General features: G+C 34.5%; 1 protein-coding gene and 1 long non-coding RNA gene across 2 annotated transcripts; both read right to left on the bottom strand.

Moving 5' to 3' along the window:
- Positions 1-1,898: 1,898 nt before the first annotated feature.
- LOC100927274 (olfactory receptor 13G1-like) lies at positions 1,899-3,145 on the bottom strand. Its single transcript, XM_003769230.2, has one exon. It carries the CDS (start codon positions 3,096-3,098, stop codon positions 2,124-2,126), a length of 975 nt encoding a protein of 324 aa, XP_003769278.1. The 5' UTR covers positions 3,099-3,145; the 3' UTR covers positions 1,899-2,123.
- Positions 3,146-6,542: 3,397 nt separating this feature from the next.
- Positions 6,543-18,393, bottom strand: LOC116423690. The gene is made up of 3 exons (XR_004234197.1): positions 18,287-18,393; positions 16,676-16,866; positions 6,543-6,648 (listed from the first exon to the last, which is right to left on the bottom strand). It is a non-coding gene; the product is annotated as an uncharacterized LOC116423690 (long non-coding RNA).
- Positions 18,394-20,025: the final 1,632 nt, after the last annotated feature.

Genomic DNA, 20,025 nt, shown 5'->3' with positions numbered 1-20,025 from the left:
GGAAAAGATAAAACTTGATAGCTGATAGTTCAGAAATGTTGCTGACCACTGCTAGAATAACAGTTGGAAAAGCTAATACATCCCCATTCTTCTGACCATCATTGTCTATTCCTGGTCTATACATGATATTCCACACAGAATGCCTAGATTAAAGCATTAATCTTATTCCTTTGCTATCCCTGACATCTCTTTGATGGCAGACTTGGCTGGACCATTTAGAAAAAGCATGCATATAAAAAGTTATTGCCAGCCTCTTTACCCTTTGCTCCCCTATGGCTAAGTCAGGCTCTACTGACAGCATTACTGAGAATAAAGGTTTGGATGTTCAATTTGCTCTGTATTTGTATAAAAGTTGAGTTTTAGGATGTGAGAAGAGAAAACAGAAGGAGAAATAAGCACAATGATAAAAAGGCTTTAATCATTTGTTAGAGCATTGGGGTAAAGATATAGGGATATTCAAGCCTCTTCACACAGTTTCCTCCAACTTCCAAGATTCTTAACTCTGATATATTCAACAGGCTTGTCTAACAGAGACTCCATATCATTTGCTACTGTGATGAAACTAAGTGGCCAACTTTGCTTTGCTATTCAACTCAATTATATTCTTAATAGAAAAATTGGCCATAAGAATAGTATTACCTAATCCAAACCATATATCTCATTGATAATTTGTCAGTTCCCAAACTAACATATACTATGATCTCAAGTACATAAGAGGTCAGATCCTATACTCATGTTCTGGTCATCCAAATGGCTACATATTTAAACCAATAAGTTTACATTAATAAATAATAGGACCCAGAACAAGTTATATAATAGGATATAGGTAATTGCTACATGATAACATGCAAGTATCAGGGGCTAAACACTATAATACAAAATAATAAAATAAATATGGCATCCATTATTCTAAACATATGTTTAATAACCACTTTATAGCCAGGGGATGGGAATAAAAAAGAATGTTTCTGTCCTCAGTATGTTATAGCTTACCTGAAACTCTCTGAATTCTAAATAAAATGGTTTTTAAAAGAGAGGGATGACTTTCAAGTAGCCTCTGCCACCCCTTCCTGATTTGGAAAAGTACCAGCAACATCTCCCTCCTTTGCTAAGCTGTATCATATGCTTTTTTGTACTTCTCAAAAGTATAGAATCCTAGACTTTAGAATTGATAGAGATCTTAGTGATCATCTCAATCCAATTTTTCATTTAATTTTCTGTATCAATATATCTATTTATTTATTTATTTTAGCTAAAATTGACATTTTTCTTATATTGGCTCAGTCTACCCATGAGTAATTAGTTTCTCCAATTGTTTAGATCTGTCTTTATTTTTGTGAAAAGTGTTTTTTTAATTGTGTTCATATAATTTCTGGGTTTGTCTTGCCAGGTTGACTCCCAAGCATTTTATATTGTCTGCAGTTATTTTTCTTTTTAAAATTATTTTTATTTGTTTCATTAAATATTTCTCAGTTACATGTAAAAAAATTTCACTATCATTTTAAAAAATCTTGAGTTCCAAATTTTCTTTTCCTCCCACTTCTCCTCCTTCATTAAGAAGATAGGCACTTTGATTTCGACCATATATATGAGGTCATGCCAAATTTATTTCCATATTAGCCATATTACACAAGAAAATAAAATAATAATAATAATAAAAATAAAGTTTAAAAAGCAAAAAAAACCCTAAATAAAAATATATGACTAGTAATATTGTTTCCCCATATAAACAAAAAATATGTATATATGTGTAATATATATGTCCCTCATTGATAAGCATGTTACATACAACATGACATAATTATAAACTTAAATCATCATTTCATGTGTAAGAGTATGAAAGAAAAGTGACTGCCTATGTGATACAATTTAATGAGTTTATGAAAGTTTCCTGCCCTTTCCCATCAAATATTGCTATTAAATTTTAACTGCTACTTAAACAAGTGTTCCTTTGACCTAATCAACACCTACTTTAAAAGTTATAGAATCTTTGAATTTAAAAAGGTCCTAGAGAATAATTAGTCTAATCCTACCTGAAACATGAATGTCTTCTATCAAATTCAAAAAAAGTGGCCATTTAGCCTCTGCTTCAACACCTCTAATAATAAAGTGTTGAATCAGATCTAAGATGGATGGTTTTTTAGATGAATTGATACAGTTCTGCCTGGGAGAGAAAATGAAGTCCATCCCAACAGCCTCTTCAGGACCCCTTTCACTTCTCTATTCCTGAAGGAATAAATAATTGGGTTTAACATAGGGATTATGACAGAGTAGAGGGCAGTGATGATTTTGTCCCTTTCCAAAGAGAGATTGGAGGTTGGACGAATATAGGTGTAAATTGCAGTGGAATAGTAGAGCGAGACAACAGTAAGGTGAGAAGAGCAAGTGGAAAAGGCTTTCTTCTTTCCCTCAGAGGAGCGAATCCTCAAAATTGTCTTAATAATGCATCCATAAGAAATCAGGATAAGGGAACAACTCCCCACCCCAAATATCACATCTGCACAGAGAGCTAGAGTTTCATTGAGATGGGTGTCAGAGCATGACAGCTTCAGGATGGGTGGCAGCTCACAGAAAAAGTGGTCAATGATGAGGGAATTACAGAAGGACAAGTGGATTGCCAAACTGGTATGGACTGCCGAGTTGCTTATCCCAATAGCCCAGATGCTGCCTGCCATCCCAATGCAGACACGACTACTCATGATCATTGGGTAATGGAGGGGATGGCAGATGGCAGCATAGCGGTCAAATGCCATGAGGGCCAAGAAGAGAACCTCTGAGACTAAGGCCCATGTGAACATATATATCTGAGCCATGCAGCCTACAAATGAAATGGTAGCCTTCTGGGACAAAAGGTTGGCTAACATCTTGGGCACAATTGTAGATGTACATAAGAGGTCAATGGCAGACAAGTTGCCCAAAAGGAAGTACATGGGTGTGTGAAGCTGTTGACTGGCACAGATGGTGAAGAAGATGAGAGAGTTTCCCACCAGAGCAGTTACATAGATGCACAGGAAGAACACTAAGAGAAACAGCCGTAGCTCCGGGAGGCTGGAAATTCCCACCAATATAAATTCTATTTCCATAGTCTGGTTCTTCATCCTAATAAACTGAAGACTAACCTTGAAAAGAAATCAAAGGAATAATAAGCTAGGTTTACCCTCCTTTATTTGATTCAGCTCAATTCATTTCAATAAGTATTTTAACACTTTTTTATTCTAGATCATAAAATGCCTTTTTAAGAATGATACCTTAGGAGAGTAGATCCTATACTTTCTATCACCTTTTTATCTCCTACATTTATTTATTAAGCCTATCTTAAGGGCATTCTATATATAGTATTGTTGCAATGGACATTTAGAGGAAGAGTATAAAGAAACACCTCTCTTCTCTAAGAACTAAGAATCTGATTTAATTAATGATAATTTAATTCAAATGCCTTTTACCATATAATGTTGCCGTAATCATTCAGAGGAGAAAATCAATGTGGAAATGTTCAGAATGAAGGGCACAAGCAGGAGGAAAATTTGAACTGGATCTTGAATTAAAGAATGAGTAGGATTTGGCTAGTCAAGGAGGTGAGACCTTTATGAGTCAAGATATAGACTTAGAATGAAAATGGACTGTGTAAGGAAATCTGGTTCAAAGCTTATTAGGTAAAAAAAAAAAGAAAAGCTAAAGCATTTGAAGCATTGAATATATTTCCTTTGCATGTAGTAAGTAATCCATAAGTACATTTTAAATGAATGAATCAATGATTGCATGAAATTACTTGAGATCAGAAAATAGTCTATGTATAGTCAAGTCATAAACTATGTAGTTTTAGGTAGACCATTTAACTACTCTTGTTTTCAGTTTCCTCATCTATAAAATGGGGTGGAGAGGACTAAATGATTTTATAAATCCCTTCTAGATTACTATGTGACTTACCATTATATGACCTATTAAAATATTTTCAGTATTTAAAACACCTTTAAAAGTTAGCCTATGTTTGGCCAGAAAGATCATGCAGTAATATACTGCCTATAATGACTGGACTTATGAAGAGAAGTGAACTCAACTCTTACATCCTTAGCTCTTTTAGTAAAAATTAAAATTACTCAGATGTTAAATGAAGTAAATGCATTTTAAGATTATAGGAATCACTACTACTACATTTTCCAGTTTCTGATAGCCTCATGTCACACAACTTGGGCACATTAGAAAATACAGAAGCTTTTATGTTGTTGGATTTAGTTAATATTTTTACATTATGGTTAGTCATTGTATTGATTTTTTTATTTCTACATTGTAAAAAAGAAATGTAGAATTGGTATTACTTTCTATAGAAAATGTATTTTAAGTGTATTCTATAGAAAATATATGTTAAATGATTTTGAGCCTTAAGATCCTTAAGGAAAAAATAAGCAACTGAGGTTTTTTATTCCATACTACACTGTATCTTCTCTGAGTCTCAGTTACCATTTATGTAAAAGAATAACATTTACTTAATAAAAAAATATTTACAGAATTATTAGGAGGATCAAAAGAGATAATGAACATAAAGAACTTTATCAATAACAAAAACCCCTACAAGTCTGAACTACTACTGTTCATCCTATTATTATTCTTGTGGCACTTAACAGAGTACCAAGTACACTAAATAAAATAGACAAAGGCACAAATTGATTAACTATAAGGACAGATAAGACTCACCTATGTAGAAGACTGACACTTTTTCTTTTATGAAGCTGCTCTGTAAAAATAAAAAAGGCTTTCAAAGTTTGAAAACTTTCAACTCCATATATATGACAGCTATCACCATCATCATGAAATGCATTTCAGAAGAAGAGAATAAAGAAAACAATATTGTTAAATTTAATACATTTCCTTTAAAAAAAAAGAAGAATGTAACAAAAATTTATATTGTTTTATGTCTTTCTTTTTCTTTGTGTATTGCCAAGCTTGCATTTACTTATAACAAAGTTTATAAGAAAAGACAAAGTTTAATTTTTAAAAAAGGTGACTAAACAGATAAATCTATAGGATCACATCATGAAAGGACTTTATTGGAGCAGTTGCTGCCAACTCTTAAATTGAGCTTATCACATGAGCTAAAAATACACTACCAGACAGGATGCCATGGCAACCCCCTGATTCTGAAGGCCTTTTTTCCTATCACTATTCAACCTTCTAATTTTTTTCCAAAATCAGCCTGGTGGAAGCCATAAATTTCTTTTGCTATCTGTTCCAATTTTTAAAAATCTTCATTAGTAGTTTTCCCCTTATATTTAATCTGTTCCTCATAGTATAGCTGAATTCTATTGATTTTCTCTGTTTTTGTAAGAGATGGAGAAATAGTGAGTTATCAGTGTTCAGGGATATCCTGGTTTATACAGGGTTCTTTCAAACCAGTGGACACTGTAAAAAAGAAAATCACAGACTACAAAATTAGAAGTGGTCTTGGGATATTATTTAGTCAAGTTCCTTATATTCAGGCAAATAAATTTTTAAACTGCTGGACATGAGATTGTCTATTCTCTTCTTAAAGGTCTTCAGGGACAGAGATTTCACACTCTCCATTGGGAGCCTATTATCTTGGTTTATCACTCTAATACTCTTTCTTATTTCTTATTTCTAAATGATGTATGTGTGTTTCTGGCTTCTCATATATTATTATATGTAACTTCTCTGAACTTTAATTTCCTCTTTTTATAGAATGGAGATAATAATCCTTAAAGCACCTGCTGCAGGAGACTCAAAAGAGATAAGACCATTGTGAGCTTTAAGGCAGAATATTAATCAATCAACACACATTTATTAGGTACTTATATATGGCACTGGAGGTAAAAAAAAAAAAAAAAAAAAAGAAAAAGAAATAATAAAATAATCTCTATTCTACAAGAATTTATATTCAAGCAGAAGAAGCAACAAGCATATACACACACACACACACACACATATATCACACACATATATATATATACATAAACCAATAAAAAATTAACAAAATAAAAATATAGTAGTTAAATTATAGTAGTTAATTGTCATTAAATTAATAGTTGGAGAGAACAGAAAATGTCTGGTATAGAAAGTTGTACTTGAAATAAATCTTGAAGGAAGAAAGGGATTCTAAAAGTCCTTAATGAGGAAGAAATACATTCCAGGTATAGGGAATTATCAGTTCAAGAGTAAAGATGTGAAAATATCATATTTGAGGAACACAGGGAGTGTTTCCTGTAAAGTGTGGGAGTAGAATAATGTACAATGATGTTGGAAATATAGGTTGGGACCAAATTGTGAAAGACTTTAGAAAGTTATTTTCTTTTCCAAAAGGCCATAGGAAGTCCCTAGAGTTTAATGAACAAGAGAATGAAATGAACAGATCTCTTTGGCAGAGTGTACTAGTAAATGTTTAGCAATTGGCTCTCCACAAAAAAAAAAAAAAAAAAAAAAGAGGCTGGACACATTTTAAAACTTAATCTGTATTATTAAAATTTTCTCTATTACTTTATAAGTCTAGACAAGAAAGTAATAAATTAAGCCTTGATTTGTAGGGTTTGTTGATTTCTTAAATGAAAATGCTCACCCTGAAAATTTAACATTCTGCTTTCCCCCAGCCAGTTCAAGTTGATTCCAGCACACTCATTCCATATTATCATACAGGATAAACTGGATTTATCAAAAGTAGAAAAACAATTAGCAGACCATTACAATTAATCCCAAATTAAAGTGATTATTATGTGAGCAAAGAGAAGAGGTCAGTTTCAAAATCTTGTGGAGGTAGAAATGACAAAATGTGACAACTTCTAGCTATTATTATAGGATCAAAGTCAAAAGAAAATCTCAGGATTTCTTTTTAAATATCTTTTTAATTTGAAGTGGTTTACAAACCTGTCTCTCTTAGTCTTAGTTATGCCGCCAAAGGGATATTAGACATGAAATGACTTAGTCAACTGACATCTCTAGGAAAAGAAAGTGGGCAACTCTATTTAGTTGATTTTCTTCCACTCCCAAGGGGCACTCAATAGTTAGAACACTTTCTACAAAGTTTAAATGTTTGTGAAATTATAAGAATAGCAAGAAGACCCGATGCTAGGAGATTTTATTTAGTTGTTGGGGTACCATGAAGGATAACAAATGGTTGTTTTTCATTCTACATACACCTTCCAAAAAAAAAAGACAGATAAAGTTGAAGTCACTTTTACGTGTAAATGACTCAAATGAAAAACAAAAAAAAATAAGATCTGGGTAATAAATAATCAACTTATTAGTTATGCTGGAAAATAATCTATAAAGTGAAGGTCAGTGGTCTCTCTCAGGATAACCAAAGACCCCACATTGAATGTTTAAATACCTTTGAGAAAGATGTTGTCCCTGGAGTAAAAATCAATTCTGACTCATTAATAATTAATGAGGGGGTGAATATATTAGTGAGGTGGGGAAAAAAAAAAAGAAATCTTCAATTCCTCTGGCTAAGACTAGCTTAATGAGATTCAAGTGCTTCCAGATATCTAGACAAAGGGATTCATCTCCACCCAGAGAACTTAAGATTGTTGAACAATAGGGCAAAATTTATCTAAATTAGATTCTCTTTACCATTAATATTTGGGTGGGGTTCTGTTCAAAATTGAGAATAATATCTGATTGTCAGACCTGTCCTTCACAAAGAATGGGTTTTGAATGAAGAAGTAAAAGGAGAAAAAAAATTAATAATTTGATATTCATCATCAAAAAAGAAGACCTTTGGGTCCTGTATATTGTTGATTATTAATATAATAAGAAAATAATCATTTTTCCCAGTAGCAAAAGAAATTGTACCTCTGACAATATAGTGTATTAGTCAAAATAGTTGGGTGGAGTCCTGTTCAAAATTGAGGAGAATATCTCATTTTCAGAACTGTCCTTCACAAAGACTGGTTTGAATGAAGAAGTAAAAATAATTTGATATTAATCATCAAAAAAGAAGGATCCTGTATATTAAATTGATTATTAATATTATAAGAACATAATCATTTTTCCCTGTAAGGGAAGATTTACAGCCAAAGACAGAGAAGACTTGATCAGCCTCCTGGTGGTTCTCCTGCCTCTTGCTTTTAAGAGAGAAGAGATTCCATCTTGGACCAGCCTCTGGTGGCTCTCCTACTTCCTGCATTTCCTCCACTGAAAAGAAGACCCATTCTGGTAGGCCTCCAGAAAGCTAAGCCAGCCCCAGGTGAAGGAAATGGACTGTGAAGGAGATAATAAAGACTTTGGACTTTATCCCTGGCTATTCTTGTGGTGATTACTCTGCTGAAACAAAGGCTGATCCCAAGACTCCAGAATGTTAATCAGAACAATCACCCTTCCAATCTCCCAGGTTCAAATGCAAACTTCTCCATTTTGTATTTGTGTGGAACAATACTGTAATGTCTGAGAAACTGAGACAAGATAGAAATTAGAGAGTTTTTAATATTTTATTTGGATTTCTGAGAGGGAGAGATTTTTTTGAGACCAAAGGATTCATTTTGGTCCCAGGGCTGATGTCTTAAAGCATTCAGCATCAGCATGGAATGAGATTCCAATGATTTATATATGGCTCTAAGAGATCAGAGGAGACAAAGGAAAGGGGGTAGAATCAGAACACTGAGTGGGAATTTCCGGGATGGACCATCAATCTGGTTCTGACAGGGTGGGGATACAACCATAAATTCTGATAAACTGGGAGCAAATTAAGGATACCAATTAGGTATCTGAGTTAGGACATCTGGAGTTTTATCTTCTGGAATGCTAGAGTGGCCAGATCTCTACAGCCCTAATAAAGAGGAAAGAGAGATTGCAACCAGGGAGACTGAGGCAGAACAATTCAGGGAAACTGAGGCAGAACAAAAAAGGAAACAGTGGTACAACAAGACCACCGGCTCAAATAAATTAAGGAGATTTCTCAAGGCAAAAGCAGGAAAGAATTGTATTATGATCTACCTTCTTACAAGCAGTGAGCAAGGAGAGACAAGGTCCAGTTAACAGACAAGAATTATATAGGGTCCTGAGCTAACACTCCCTATAGGCTAGATCTTTGCCTTGATTAGCCAGGAAAAATAACCTCACATTCTAAGTCATAAATGAGGAAAAACTTTCAAGCCACCACATCTTTAGGATTACTCAATTACCTTACATGGGAGTTCCAGTGCCAAGTGGCCCCAACTTACTTCACAAAGAAAAGTTCCCACTCTTTAGAAATGATGTGATTTCTGGAGAAAGAATCCCGGCCCTGGGCTGACCTTCACTCAATTTTTAGAATACTGTCTCCATCTTGTGAGACAGTTTTCATAGTTCACTTCATTCATATTTAAGGCAATCCATAACCTGTCCCCAATCAACATGCTCTATCCACACATTACTTTCCCTCCACTAGCATTATACTCTGATTATATTGGACTTCTCACTGTTCCTCATGTACACTGCATCTCCTGCCTCTATTTCTGTGCCCTGACCTTTTCAAGTTCTGAAATCTAACCCTCTCTTCATGTTTATCACTCAGAATATTCAGTTTCCTTCAAAGTTCAGTTCTAAAGCCATGTGGTACATTAAGCCATTCCTGTAGCTCATCAGCCACAAGTACCTTCCTTAAATAACCACATTTACCTATTTTGTATATACCTACATACTATGTCACCACACACACACACACACATACACACACACACTATATTTAAAGTTTGTTGCAAGCAGGAACTATCCTTGTTTTTAATCCTCTGTCTTTGTATCTCCCAGGCCTGGCATATAGTTGGTACTTTAAAAAATGCTTAATAATTGATTGATTAAAATCATACATTTGTATTTCAGACAGTGAATTATTGCTTTTGTAAATAATAAGACTTCAATGAAATTACATTTTATAGAGGAAAATGTATCATACTCACATATTTCATGGTCATATCTGAAAAAGGAAGGAAAGATAACAAATCGCAAAGGATGATAAGAATTAGTGAGATTTTTTTGAGCATGAGGAAGATTAGCATCATTGTAGGACATAAAGAAGGAACAAGTAGATGTGTTCAGTTTGAAAATTGAAAATGGAGAAGAAATGAATGGGGTGGGGGCACCCTTTGGAGAATAAGAAAGGGATCAAGTATACAGATGAATTGATCTTGACAACTTCATCAGAGATTGAAATGAAAAAAAGATATAGCCAAGAGTAAAGTTGGGGGATATCTAATGAGAAAGGAATTCTCACCATATAATCTTGATTCTCACCATATGATTTTTTTCCATGAATTTCAATGCAAAATTTTCTTCTGAGAGGGTGAACTGAGGGTTTACTGTGAGAAACTGGAGGACAGAAGCACTCTGTAACACTATCTGGAATACGCAAAAAATGCAATCATTTAAAGTGGAATGGAAGTATTTCCTTTTGAAGTGAAGTTACATTTAAAATTAGATGACATTTTATTTAGGACTTTGGGGGTCAAAGTATAAATGGTAGAATAGAGAAAAAACTCAGCTGAACTCTCCAAAATTTAGATTGATGGTTTTCAAAGTATGGTCCAGAGAATCCTGAGGTTGAGGGAGGATTCTGGGAAGATGGCATAAATGGTAAATTTCAAGTTCTCCAGATTTCCCTCACAAATAGAACAAATCTGTGCCTCAGAGCAAACACAAACTGGTAAAAAATCAATAAGATGTGGGGTAGAACAAGGGTCATCCTGATACAACCCTAGAAGATTCAACAAAGACCCAGGACGAGGGATTAACCCTTGTGAAGCACAAACATTTCCAGGCTATCTCCATAGAAACACTAAGTGGAGACCCCTCAGACTAGCTGGGAGTGCCTGGAGCTCATCAGGAACCACAGAAACTTTCACCTCCTGAATTGTTTGTGGAGTCAGGGTTTGAGTCTGGGAAGACTGAGTGAGCCTTGACTGATTGGGAATTCCAGGCCCAGCTGTTCTGCAGAGACCTGGTCCTGGATGAAAATGAACCCGCAGACTCATGACTGCAGAATTTATGGAGCAGGGATGCTGCTGGCTGTTGGCACTTATTGAAGGGTGGAGTTTTTGGTTATGTTGAGGTCGGGAAGGGACCCCAAAAGGTTGGGATCATAGATTGGTGTCATGTGCTGTCTCAAAAGAATTTGCAGGCTTGAACCCTTATCCAAGGGAAGGGGCAAAGTTTAGTGTAATTGGGATGCCAACTGAAGGCATGATAATTGTGAAAATATGTACAGAAGAGTAGTACATATTTAACATATGTTGAATTACTTGCTTTCTAGGGGAGGAGGGAGGAGAAAGGAAGGAAAAAAATTTTGGAATACAAGGTTTCGCAAGGGTGGATGTTAGAAATTATGCATAAGTTTAAAAAAAAGTTTTAATGAAAAAAAAATAACAGCAAGGAGATGATAGCAATATACTACAAAGATCATAGAAGATGACCAAGAATGCAGGGGTGGTTCAATATTTTAAAAAATCTATCAGCATACTTGACTATATGAGTAACAAAACTGACAAAATCATATGATTATCTTAATTGAGGTAAGAAAAAAAAACTTGACAAATCACAACAATCATTCTTATTAAAAAAAAAAAAAACTAGAAAGCATTGGGAAAAATTGAACTTTCTTTAAAATGATAAGCAAGCATTATCCATAATGGGAATAAGCTAGAAACCTTCCCAAAAAGATCAAGAGTGAAGTAAAAAGAGAAGAAGCCAAGATGGCTGAGTAAAGGCAGGAACTCGCCATGCTCTTCCACAAACTGCCCCAAATTCCTTTAAATAACGTCTCTAAACAAATTTTAGTATCAGAACACAGAAAAAGACAGAGTAGAACCATTTTCCAGCTGATGACAGCTTTTGAGGTCAGCAGAAAAGGTCTGCAACACCAGGAAGCAAGTTCAGCATGCAGTCCCAATGAAGGCTGGAACTGGCCTAAAGATCTCTGAATCAGCAGCAATACTGGTGGCTTCCTGATCTCTCTGTCCAGGTGATGTGGTATATAGTTCTTCTGGAGGATGTAGCAATAACCCTAACCTACCAAACCTTGGAAGTGCCACAAACAATGATGACTGTCAAATCACAATCTGTTGGTCAATAATAACAGTTTCTAAGATAATCTCAATAGTGCAGAGCAACTCCATCTTTAAGCCCTAGAATCTTACTCCTCAACTCCACCTCTAAGACCACTCCTCAACTCTATTTCTAAGCCATAAAATTGTCATATTAGTGACCTGGGAAAGCTGATTTTTCTTTCTTTTTCTAAATTTGTTTGGTAAATTCTTTGCTGAATTCCTTTAGAACTTAGCCAGCATCATAAATCTTTGCCCTTAACTTGGAGAGGGAGGGGGAGAAGGAGGAAGAGGGGAGAGAGAAGAAGAGAGAGAGAGATGAAGAAGATGAAGAAGAAGATGAAGAAGAAGAAGAAGAAGAAGAAGAAGAAGAAGAAGAAGAAGAAGAAGAAGAGAGAGAGAGAGAGAGAGAATGAGAATGAGAATATTTTTGGAACTTTTATTTAAAAAAAGAAAGATATAGAATGATAGCTTGAAGGAGGTTATGGCCCTATTTGGGGGTTTTAAGGATTGCTGAAATTTAAGGCAGCAAAAAAGGAATGAGTAGATAGTGAAAGACTGAATATTAGAATAGAGAGGAGACTAATAATAGAGCAAAAATCTTAGAAAACAATTTAGAATCAAGGGAGCATTGATTGAAGAGCAGGGCTATTAAGTCATCATGAGAGACTGGAGAGAATTGCAGAGAATAAGAAGAGGTTCTGATTTGAAAAGAAAAAGGAAATAAGTAGCTCACTAATAATGGTATTTATATTCTAAGTGAAGAATGATATTAATTCTTCATTTGTACATATATTTAGGATGAAAGGTATGGGAGATATAAGGAGAAAATATAAAACTGGGAGCAGCCAAGCCAAGGAATGGGATAAACAATCAACATAAAAAGAACAAAAGGATTGCCTGGCTAAAGTAAAGACCAGATGTGATTATATGGCATAAATTGGTAGTTAACCCAGTAAAGAGAGTTTTGTGATTTTGAATGGCTCCATTTAACAGCACATGAGTAAAATTTTGAGAGGTAGATGACTAAATTAGCCAGGGATTGGACTTTAGTAAGGCATAACCTGAAATAAGATCAAAAAACAAATGATTCAAAGAATTAACTATCCAGTTAAACTGACTAACAATAGAGACACAATCAAGAAGGAAGGGAAGTAAAATCAGATACAAAATGATTGCAGGCAAATTGTTGAGTAGTACAAAAAGTGGAGGCCCCAATAAAAATAATTAATATATTTAAGCAAAGGAATGCATGGGAAAAGTGGGCATTTAAGTAAAAAACTACAAGAATTTTTATTGAAATTATACCTCTTGAAATCAATATTTGAATTCCAAAATTTCTTCATATTTAGAAAATAAACAATTCCTCTTTCTTGTCCTGCTCATCAATGTTTATTTATGCTCATAACAAACATGGAATATCTTCCCTTGCAACCTCAATATTTATGTATCTTGAAATCCTACCAACCCCAAGAAGTTTCCAATAAACTAAATTACATAAATTATAAACTCATTGCTTGATCTTAAATATCAGAAATAGGCTCTCATATCTCTGTGAGCTCCTTATTCTTTTCTCATAGATTTATCCCATTCTACTCTGTATTATGATTATTTGCATAGATTTCTTGTCCCCCAACAAACTTGTTGAGGTCTGTGACTAAAGATTATTTGTTTTTTTTTTTTTAAACTATTCAGGTTTAGAATAGAAGTTTATATAGAGCAATCCTTCAATAAATGTTTTGTTAAATGTTATGTTTCATCCATCCTTTGCAATTCCTTTGCCCCATACCCAAACACAAATTTCTGTTTATGTTTATTTCTTTTTTAAAATGAGAAAATGAAGGCAGATAAGATGGCCATTTGTTCAAGGTTAAACAATGAGCCTGAACCAAGGGACCCTGACTTTCAAAACTCTCTAAGTAACAACTGCTCCATCTATTTTTTTTTTCTTTTGAGGTGGGGAGGGAAGGGTATCATAACTTTTTTTTTTCAAGTTTTAGATGGGATGTCTTTTTTTTTTTTTTTTTTTTGCTTTTTATTTACAAGTTATATGCATGGGTAATTTTACAGCATTGACAATTGCCAAACCTTTTGTTCCAATTTTTCCCCTCCTTTCCCCTACACCCTCTCCCCAATGGCAGGTTGACCAATACATGTTAAGTATGTTAAAGTATAAATTAAATACAATATAAGCATACATGTCCTAACAATTATTTTGCTGTACAAAAAGAATCTGAGTTTGAAATAGTGTACAATTAGCCTGTGAAGGAAATCAAAAATGCAGGCGGACAAAAATATAGAGATTGGGAATTCTATGTAATGGTTCATAGTCATCTCCCAGAGTTCTTTCACTGAGTGTAGCTGGTTCAATTCATTACTGCCCTATTGGAGCTGATTTGGTTCATCTCATTGTTGAAGAGGGCCATGTCCATCAGAATTGATCATCATATAGAATTGTTGTTGAAGTATATAATGATCTCCTGGTCCTGCTCATTTCCCTGCATCAGTTCATGTAAGTCTCTCCAGGCCTTTCTGAAATCATCCTGCAGGTCATACCAAACAATAATATTCCATAATATTCATATACCACAATTTAGTTCTCCATTCTCCAATTGTGAGCATCCACTCAGTTTCCAGTTTCTGGCCACTACAAACAGGGCTGCCACAAACATTCTTGCACATACAGGTCCCTTTCCCTTCTTTATGATCTCTTTGGGATACAAGCCCAGTAGTAACACTGCTGGATCAAAGGGTATGCATAGTTTGATAACTTTTTGAGCATAGTTCCATATCGCTCTCCAGAATGGTTGGATGTATTTCACAATTCCACCAACAATGTATTAGTGTCCCTGTTTTCCCACATCCCCTCCAACATTCCACATTATCTTTCCCTGTCATTCTAGCCAATCTGATAGGTATATAGTGGTATCTCAGAGTTGTCTTAATTTGCATTTCTCTGATTAATAATGGGGTGTCATAACTTTTTAATGATGTTATTTGCAGCATCAGAGCTTTTTCCCTCATAGCAATGTTCTATGACCACTATGTGTCCATCCATCAGGCCCTCTATGAATACATCATGACCAGAAGGACGTGTGAAGATGGCAGCTGCTTCTTAGCTCATGGCAGTTTGTTTGGGGATCTGTACTCAGCTAGTACATTCACTTTGCCCTTCTGTGACTCCAAGGAGATCCTCCAGTTTTTCTGTGATCTCCCTTCCTTCCTCAGGATCTCCTGCTCTGAGACACACCTTGCAACTGAGGTCATTATGGCTTTTGGGCTTAATTTAGGAATTCTTTGCTTATAGTTTCATTCTTATGGTCCTATATTCTCACCAGTACTTAAGATTCCAACCACAGAGGATAGGTTAAAAGCTTTCTCCACTGCCTCATTGTTCTCATATTTTGTTTTGTTTTATCACACAACTAGCATTATCTAATCCCACCCCAAGAATCTGAATGTTGTTCTCTATGCCCTATGTCCTCTACTTCATTAAAGATCCATATCCTCCTCTGAAAGATGATGCTTAGTCTTGCTGGATAGTTGATTCTTGGTTGTAATCCAAGATCCTCTGTCTTCTGGAATATGATATTCCAGGCTCTCTGATCTTTTATTGTAAATGCTGCCAAAATGCTGTAAATGCTGTACTAACAACTATAACTCCTCACTACTTGAATTGTTTGATTTCTTCTGGCAACCTGTAGTGCTTTTTTTCCTTGAGATTATAATTCCAGAATTTTGCAGTGAAATTTCTTGGAGTTTTTCTTGTGGGATCTCTCTCAGGAGATGATCAATGGATTCTTTCAATGATATGCCCTCTGGTTCTAGTATATGAGTTTTTTTTGGTGATCTCTTGAAGAATGCTATCTAAGCTCTTTTTTAGATCCTAGACTTCAGGCCAATAATTTTTAAGTTGTCTCTCCTAGATCTAATTTTTTTAGGTCAGGTCTTTTTCCAATAAAATATTTTATATTTTCTTCCAGTTGTTGATTCTTTTTAGTTTGACTGATTCTTAAGGTCTCATAAAGCTATTAGCTTCCATATGTCCAAGTCTAGTTTTTAATGTGTGATTTTCTTCAGTTAGTTTTTTTGTAGAGGGCTGAAACTTTGAATAGATGTACTTGAATCAGACAACCGAGCACTTAAGGCTAGTTACCTATTTGATATGAGACAATGACTATTAGCATATATTTGGATAAATGGCTCTTCTCATAGTTGATACTGGTTGAATGTTTGGTGTTAAGATAATTGGAGACAAGGATTAGAGGGCAGGGGGACAGAGGCCAGAATTTGGACTCCAATCCAGGATACATCATTGGCAAGTCTTGTGACAGTTTGCCTGCTTCTTTCCCTTCTCCCCCTAAAGACTAAGGACTTTTACTTGTCCTGACTGTGGATGACAAATTTGAGCCTTGGCTTTGACCACAGAATGCTCACAGCACTGGGTATAGCCTGTTGTTGACCGATTTCTTAAACTGGCAATTTGCCTTCTGAGCTGGGACTGGAGGCTGCTCCACTGATCTGCTTGGTTACTGTTTTACTGAGTCAGGATAAAATGTTTCAGTAGCTGATCTGCTCTGCTTAAGCTCTTCCCCATTGGTTTTCCTAGACAATGTCTGAGCTGGGCTAAGCAACCCTTTCCCCCCAATGAGACTGACCTTTTAAAGTTCTTCTAACCTATCTTGTCCTGAAAAAGTGTTTCATTCCATCTCTTTGTAGGCTCTGTCATTCCAAACTCTGTTCAGAATCTTGGTTTCATGCAGTTTTCAAAGGAAACTGGGAAAGCTCATGCAGCTTCTGACTTCACCCCATCATCTTGGCTCCATCATCAAGTATATGTTTCATGAAACTATGAAAATCAACAAATATTTATTAAGTGCCTGCTAGATGCCAAGGATTGTGCTTGTCTGCTAATACATTGATTGTGCTCAAAACTTTGTTACCTTAGTTTAATTTTAATGTACATTTCTATTGCAACAAATTCCAGAAACCTCTTTCTTAATTCTCAGAGGGCAGTCAAGAGAAACAGAGACAGAGAGAAAGATGTATAAGAAATCTTAATTAACTGCCTTTCAGAAAAACAAAGTCACTCCACAAACTTGAATATCATATTAAAAAATCATAAAAGAGAATTGCAAAGGATTAAGTACAAAGTACAAATAGCCACAGGCTATCAGAGGAGAACAACAGGTTTAATTTTCTTGAAAATGCTCAAGTTCCTTGTAAAAAGAAATTCAAGGAGAAAATATTTCAAGTGATTAACAAGATAGTTCACAAATTAAGAAACTCTTCTCCCAATTACCAAAAATCATTAATCATTGTTTAGAAAGAAAAGGTTATAATGAAATAGATGAAAGAGCAAAGAAAAATTAACTGTAAATAAAACATTCAACAAAAATAAACATAATCTTAAAAGAATTATCTATACATAATACTTGTGTGATTCTCCAAAATTTTGGTTTATTTCTTCTAGAATCATCTCCAAAATTTTACATTTATACTCATATTTTCCCCTTACCCTCCCTACTCTAGTTCAGTTTTCTGCTTGTTTTGGCACATATTTGCTTTCAAAAATTGTGTTGCACATCTCCTGTTCAGCTTGGATAGAATATGGCTCACGAACACCATTCCTATTTTAATCCCTCAACCTAATCCAAGATTAATCCAAGAAGGGCTAGTGTGTCAATGTTTGTTATGAAGATGTGTTGGATGTCCCAGGAGTTGTTATTAATTATCAGGCATGCTATGGATAGCATGAATCCAATGTCTCCAATTCGGTTGTATAGGACGGCTTGGAGGGCAGCGGTGTTTTTTAATCCCTCAACCCTTTGCTATAGTCACTTGCACCTCTGACTCTCCATTTTTAAGAAATGTTGACTATTTCCCTTTCCTTCTGATTGTGAAGTGTATTTATTTTTGAAAAATGGAGACCTATGTTTATCTCTCTTTTTTCCATAGTTTTTCCCTATTTACTTTTAGCTAAGTTGGGATTCTCAAAGAATAAGCTTATTTATCTCATCAACTTATTTCTAAGGGTTCTCTTATGCAGTATTTAAAATATTCTATTCAATTATATTTTTCTCACAAATACATGGTCATATATATGTATAAACAAATGCATAATAGATATACAGCTATTCACTATAATCATTTGGCTTTCTACCAGGATTTCAAGATGAACATTTTTGTGATGATATAAAGAATTTGTGATTTTATTTCATTAAAACTCCCACCCCAGTGCAGCTTTCATTCAGTGTATGACTACTTACATATGTTTATGTAGTTGATTGCAGCTTCCAACCTGTGTGTGACTACATACATCAATGTAGTTGATTGTGGCACATAGAATCTTAAGTAATTTGTCCAAGGCTACACAGCATCTGAAAAGGATTTAAATTCAAGTTTTGCCAACTCCAAGTCTAACATTATATCTACTAAATCATAGTAATTCTTCAAGTAAATGTAATAACTTGTTACTAATTATAATAATTCATAAAATTATATCATATCAATAAAATCAGAAAACCCTAGGTTTAAATTGTCAAAGAATAAAGAAGGTCCTCTCCTTATTTATGATCAAAGAAATCCATCTAATTAACAAACATTTACTGAGTGCTTAAAGACAAATGTTATAAAACAAAAATGTCCTAGAGTAGCTTATCACAAGAAACAGAAATGTGTATATATGTGTATGTATATATATATATATATATATGTTATGTATATATACATATATATGCACATAGACACATAAATACATATATAGATATTTTAAAAGATACATGTAAAATTTATTTATGAAAAACATATATAAAATTTAGGTACATAATAAAGGAGAGGAATTAAAATCTAAAATTATTTTTAAAAGGTCTTATATATAAGATAATTCTTTAGTTGAATCTTCAAGATAGGTAGAGAGGAGGAAGGAATATTCCAGGCATAAGGTCAAAGTTAGGAAGATAAGCAATGGAATATCATTTAGGAGGAACAGCAAAGTTCATGAAGGAGAGTAATATGTGAAGGATGGAAAAATCCATTAGAACCAGCTACGAAGGCTTTTAAATAAATGTCTTAGGAGAAGCTCATATTTGAACTAGAGGCAATGGAAACCATGGGAATTGAGTGAATATGGCAGTAATAAGTTCAACCTTATACTTTAGGAAAATCACATCTACACACATTCCACAGTCTGTGGAAGAATTTGAGAAGGGATACATTTGAGGCAAAGAAGTCAATTAGAAGGTTATTGAAGCAGTCCAAGTGAGAAGTGATGAAATCCTAAATAGGGTGGTGACCATGTGAATAGAAAGGAGATATATGACAGATGTGGAAATGGAATTTAAAAGTCTTGACAAGTGATTGGATAAGAGAAGTGAAAAATAAGGTGCTGAAGATGACAAAGGTTGCAAATCTGAGTTACTGGAAGGATAATGGCATCCAGAAAGAGGATAGTTCAATGTTGTTGTTGTTATTCAGTCATTTCATTGATGTCTGAATCCTCATGACCCCATTCGAGGTTTTCTTGGCAAAGATACTGGAATAGTCTATCATTTTTCCCTCTGCAGCTTATCTTACAGATGAGGAAGCTGAGGCAAACAATGTCTGAATCTAGATTTGATTTTTCCTTACTCTAGTTTGAACATTCTATCCATTGTGCCATCTAGATGCCCAAAATACAAGATTTATTTTGGGGAAAAGATGAGTTTTATTTTAGACATGTTGAGTTTCAGATATTTATATGATATCTAGACAAAAATTTCTAATAGGCATTTGGCAATATAAAACTAGAATTTAGCAAGGAGACTAGAGTTAACTATTTAGGGAGTACAGCCTATAGATATGGTAACTAAGCCATGAAACTGAGGAACTCACTTAGAAACAGAGTGTAAGGACAGAAAGAAAGGATTAAGAAAAAAACCTTGAATTGCAGTTAAGGAACACAATAATCTAATAAAGATAACCAATAAAAGGAAGTCAAGTAGAAAGTGAACAGACAGAGATCAATTTC

This window comes from Sarcophilus harrisii, chromosome 4 (genome assembly GCF_902635505.1).
Source record: "Sarcophilus harrisii chromosome 4, mSarHar1.11, whole genome shotgun sequence".
Classification (NCBI taxonomy): domain Eukaryota; kingdom Metazoa; phylum Chordata; class Mammalia; order Dasyuromorphia; family Dasyuridae; genus Sarcophilus; species Sarcophilus harrisii.
The sequence above is the reverse complement of the archived record's forward strand: the minus strand, read 5'-3'. Positions and strand labels throughout refer to the sequence as shown.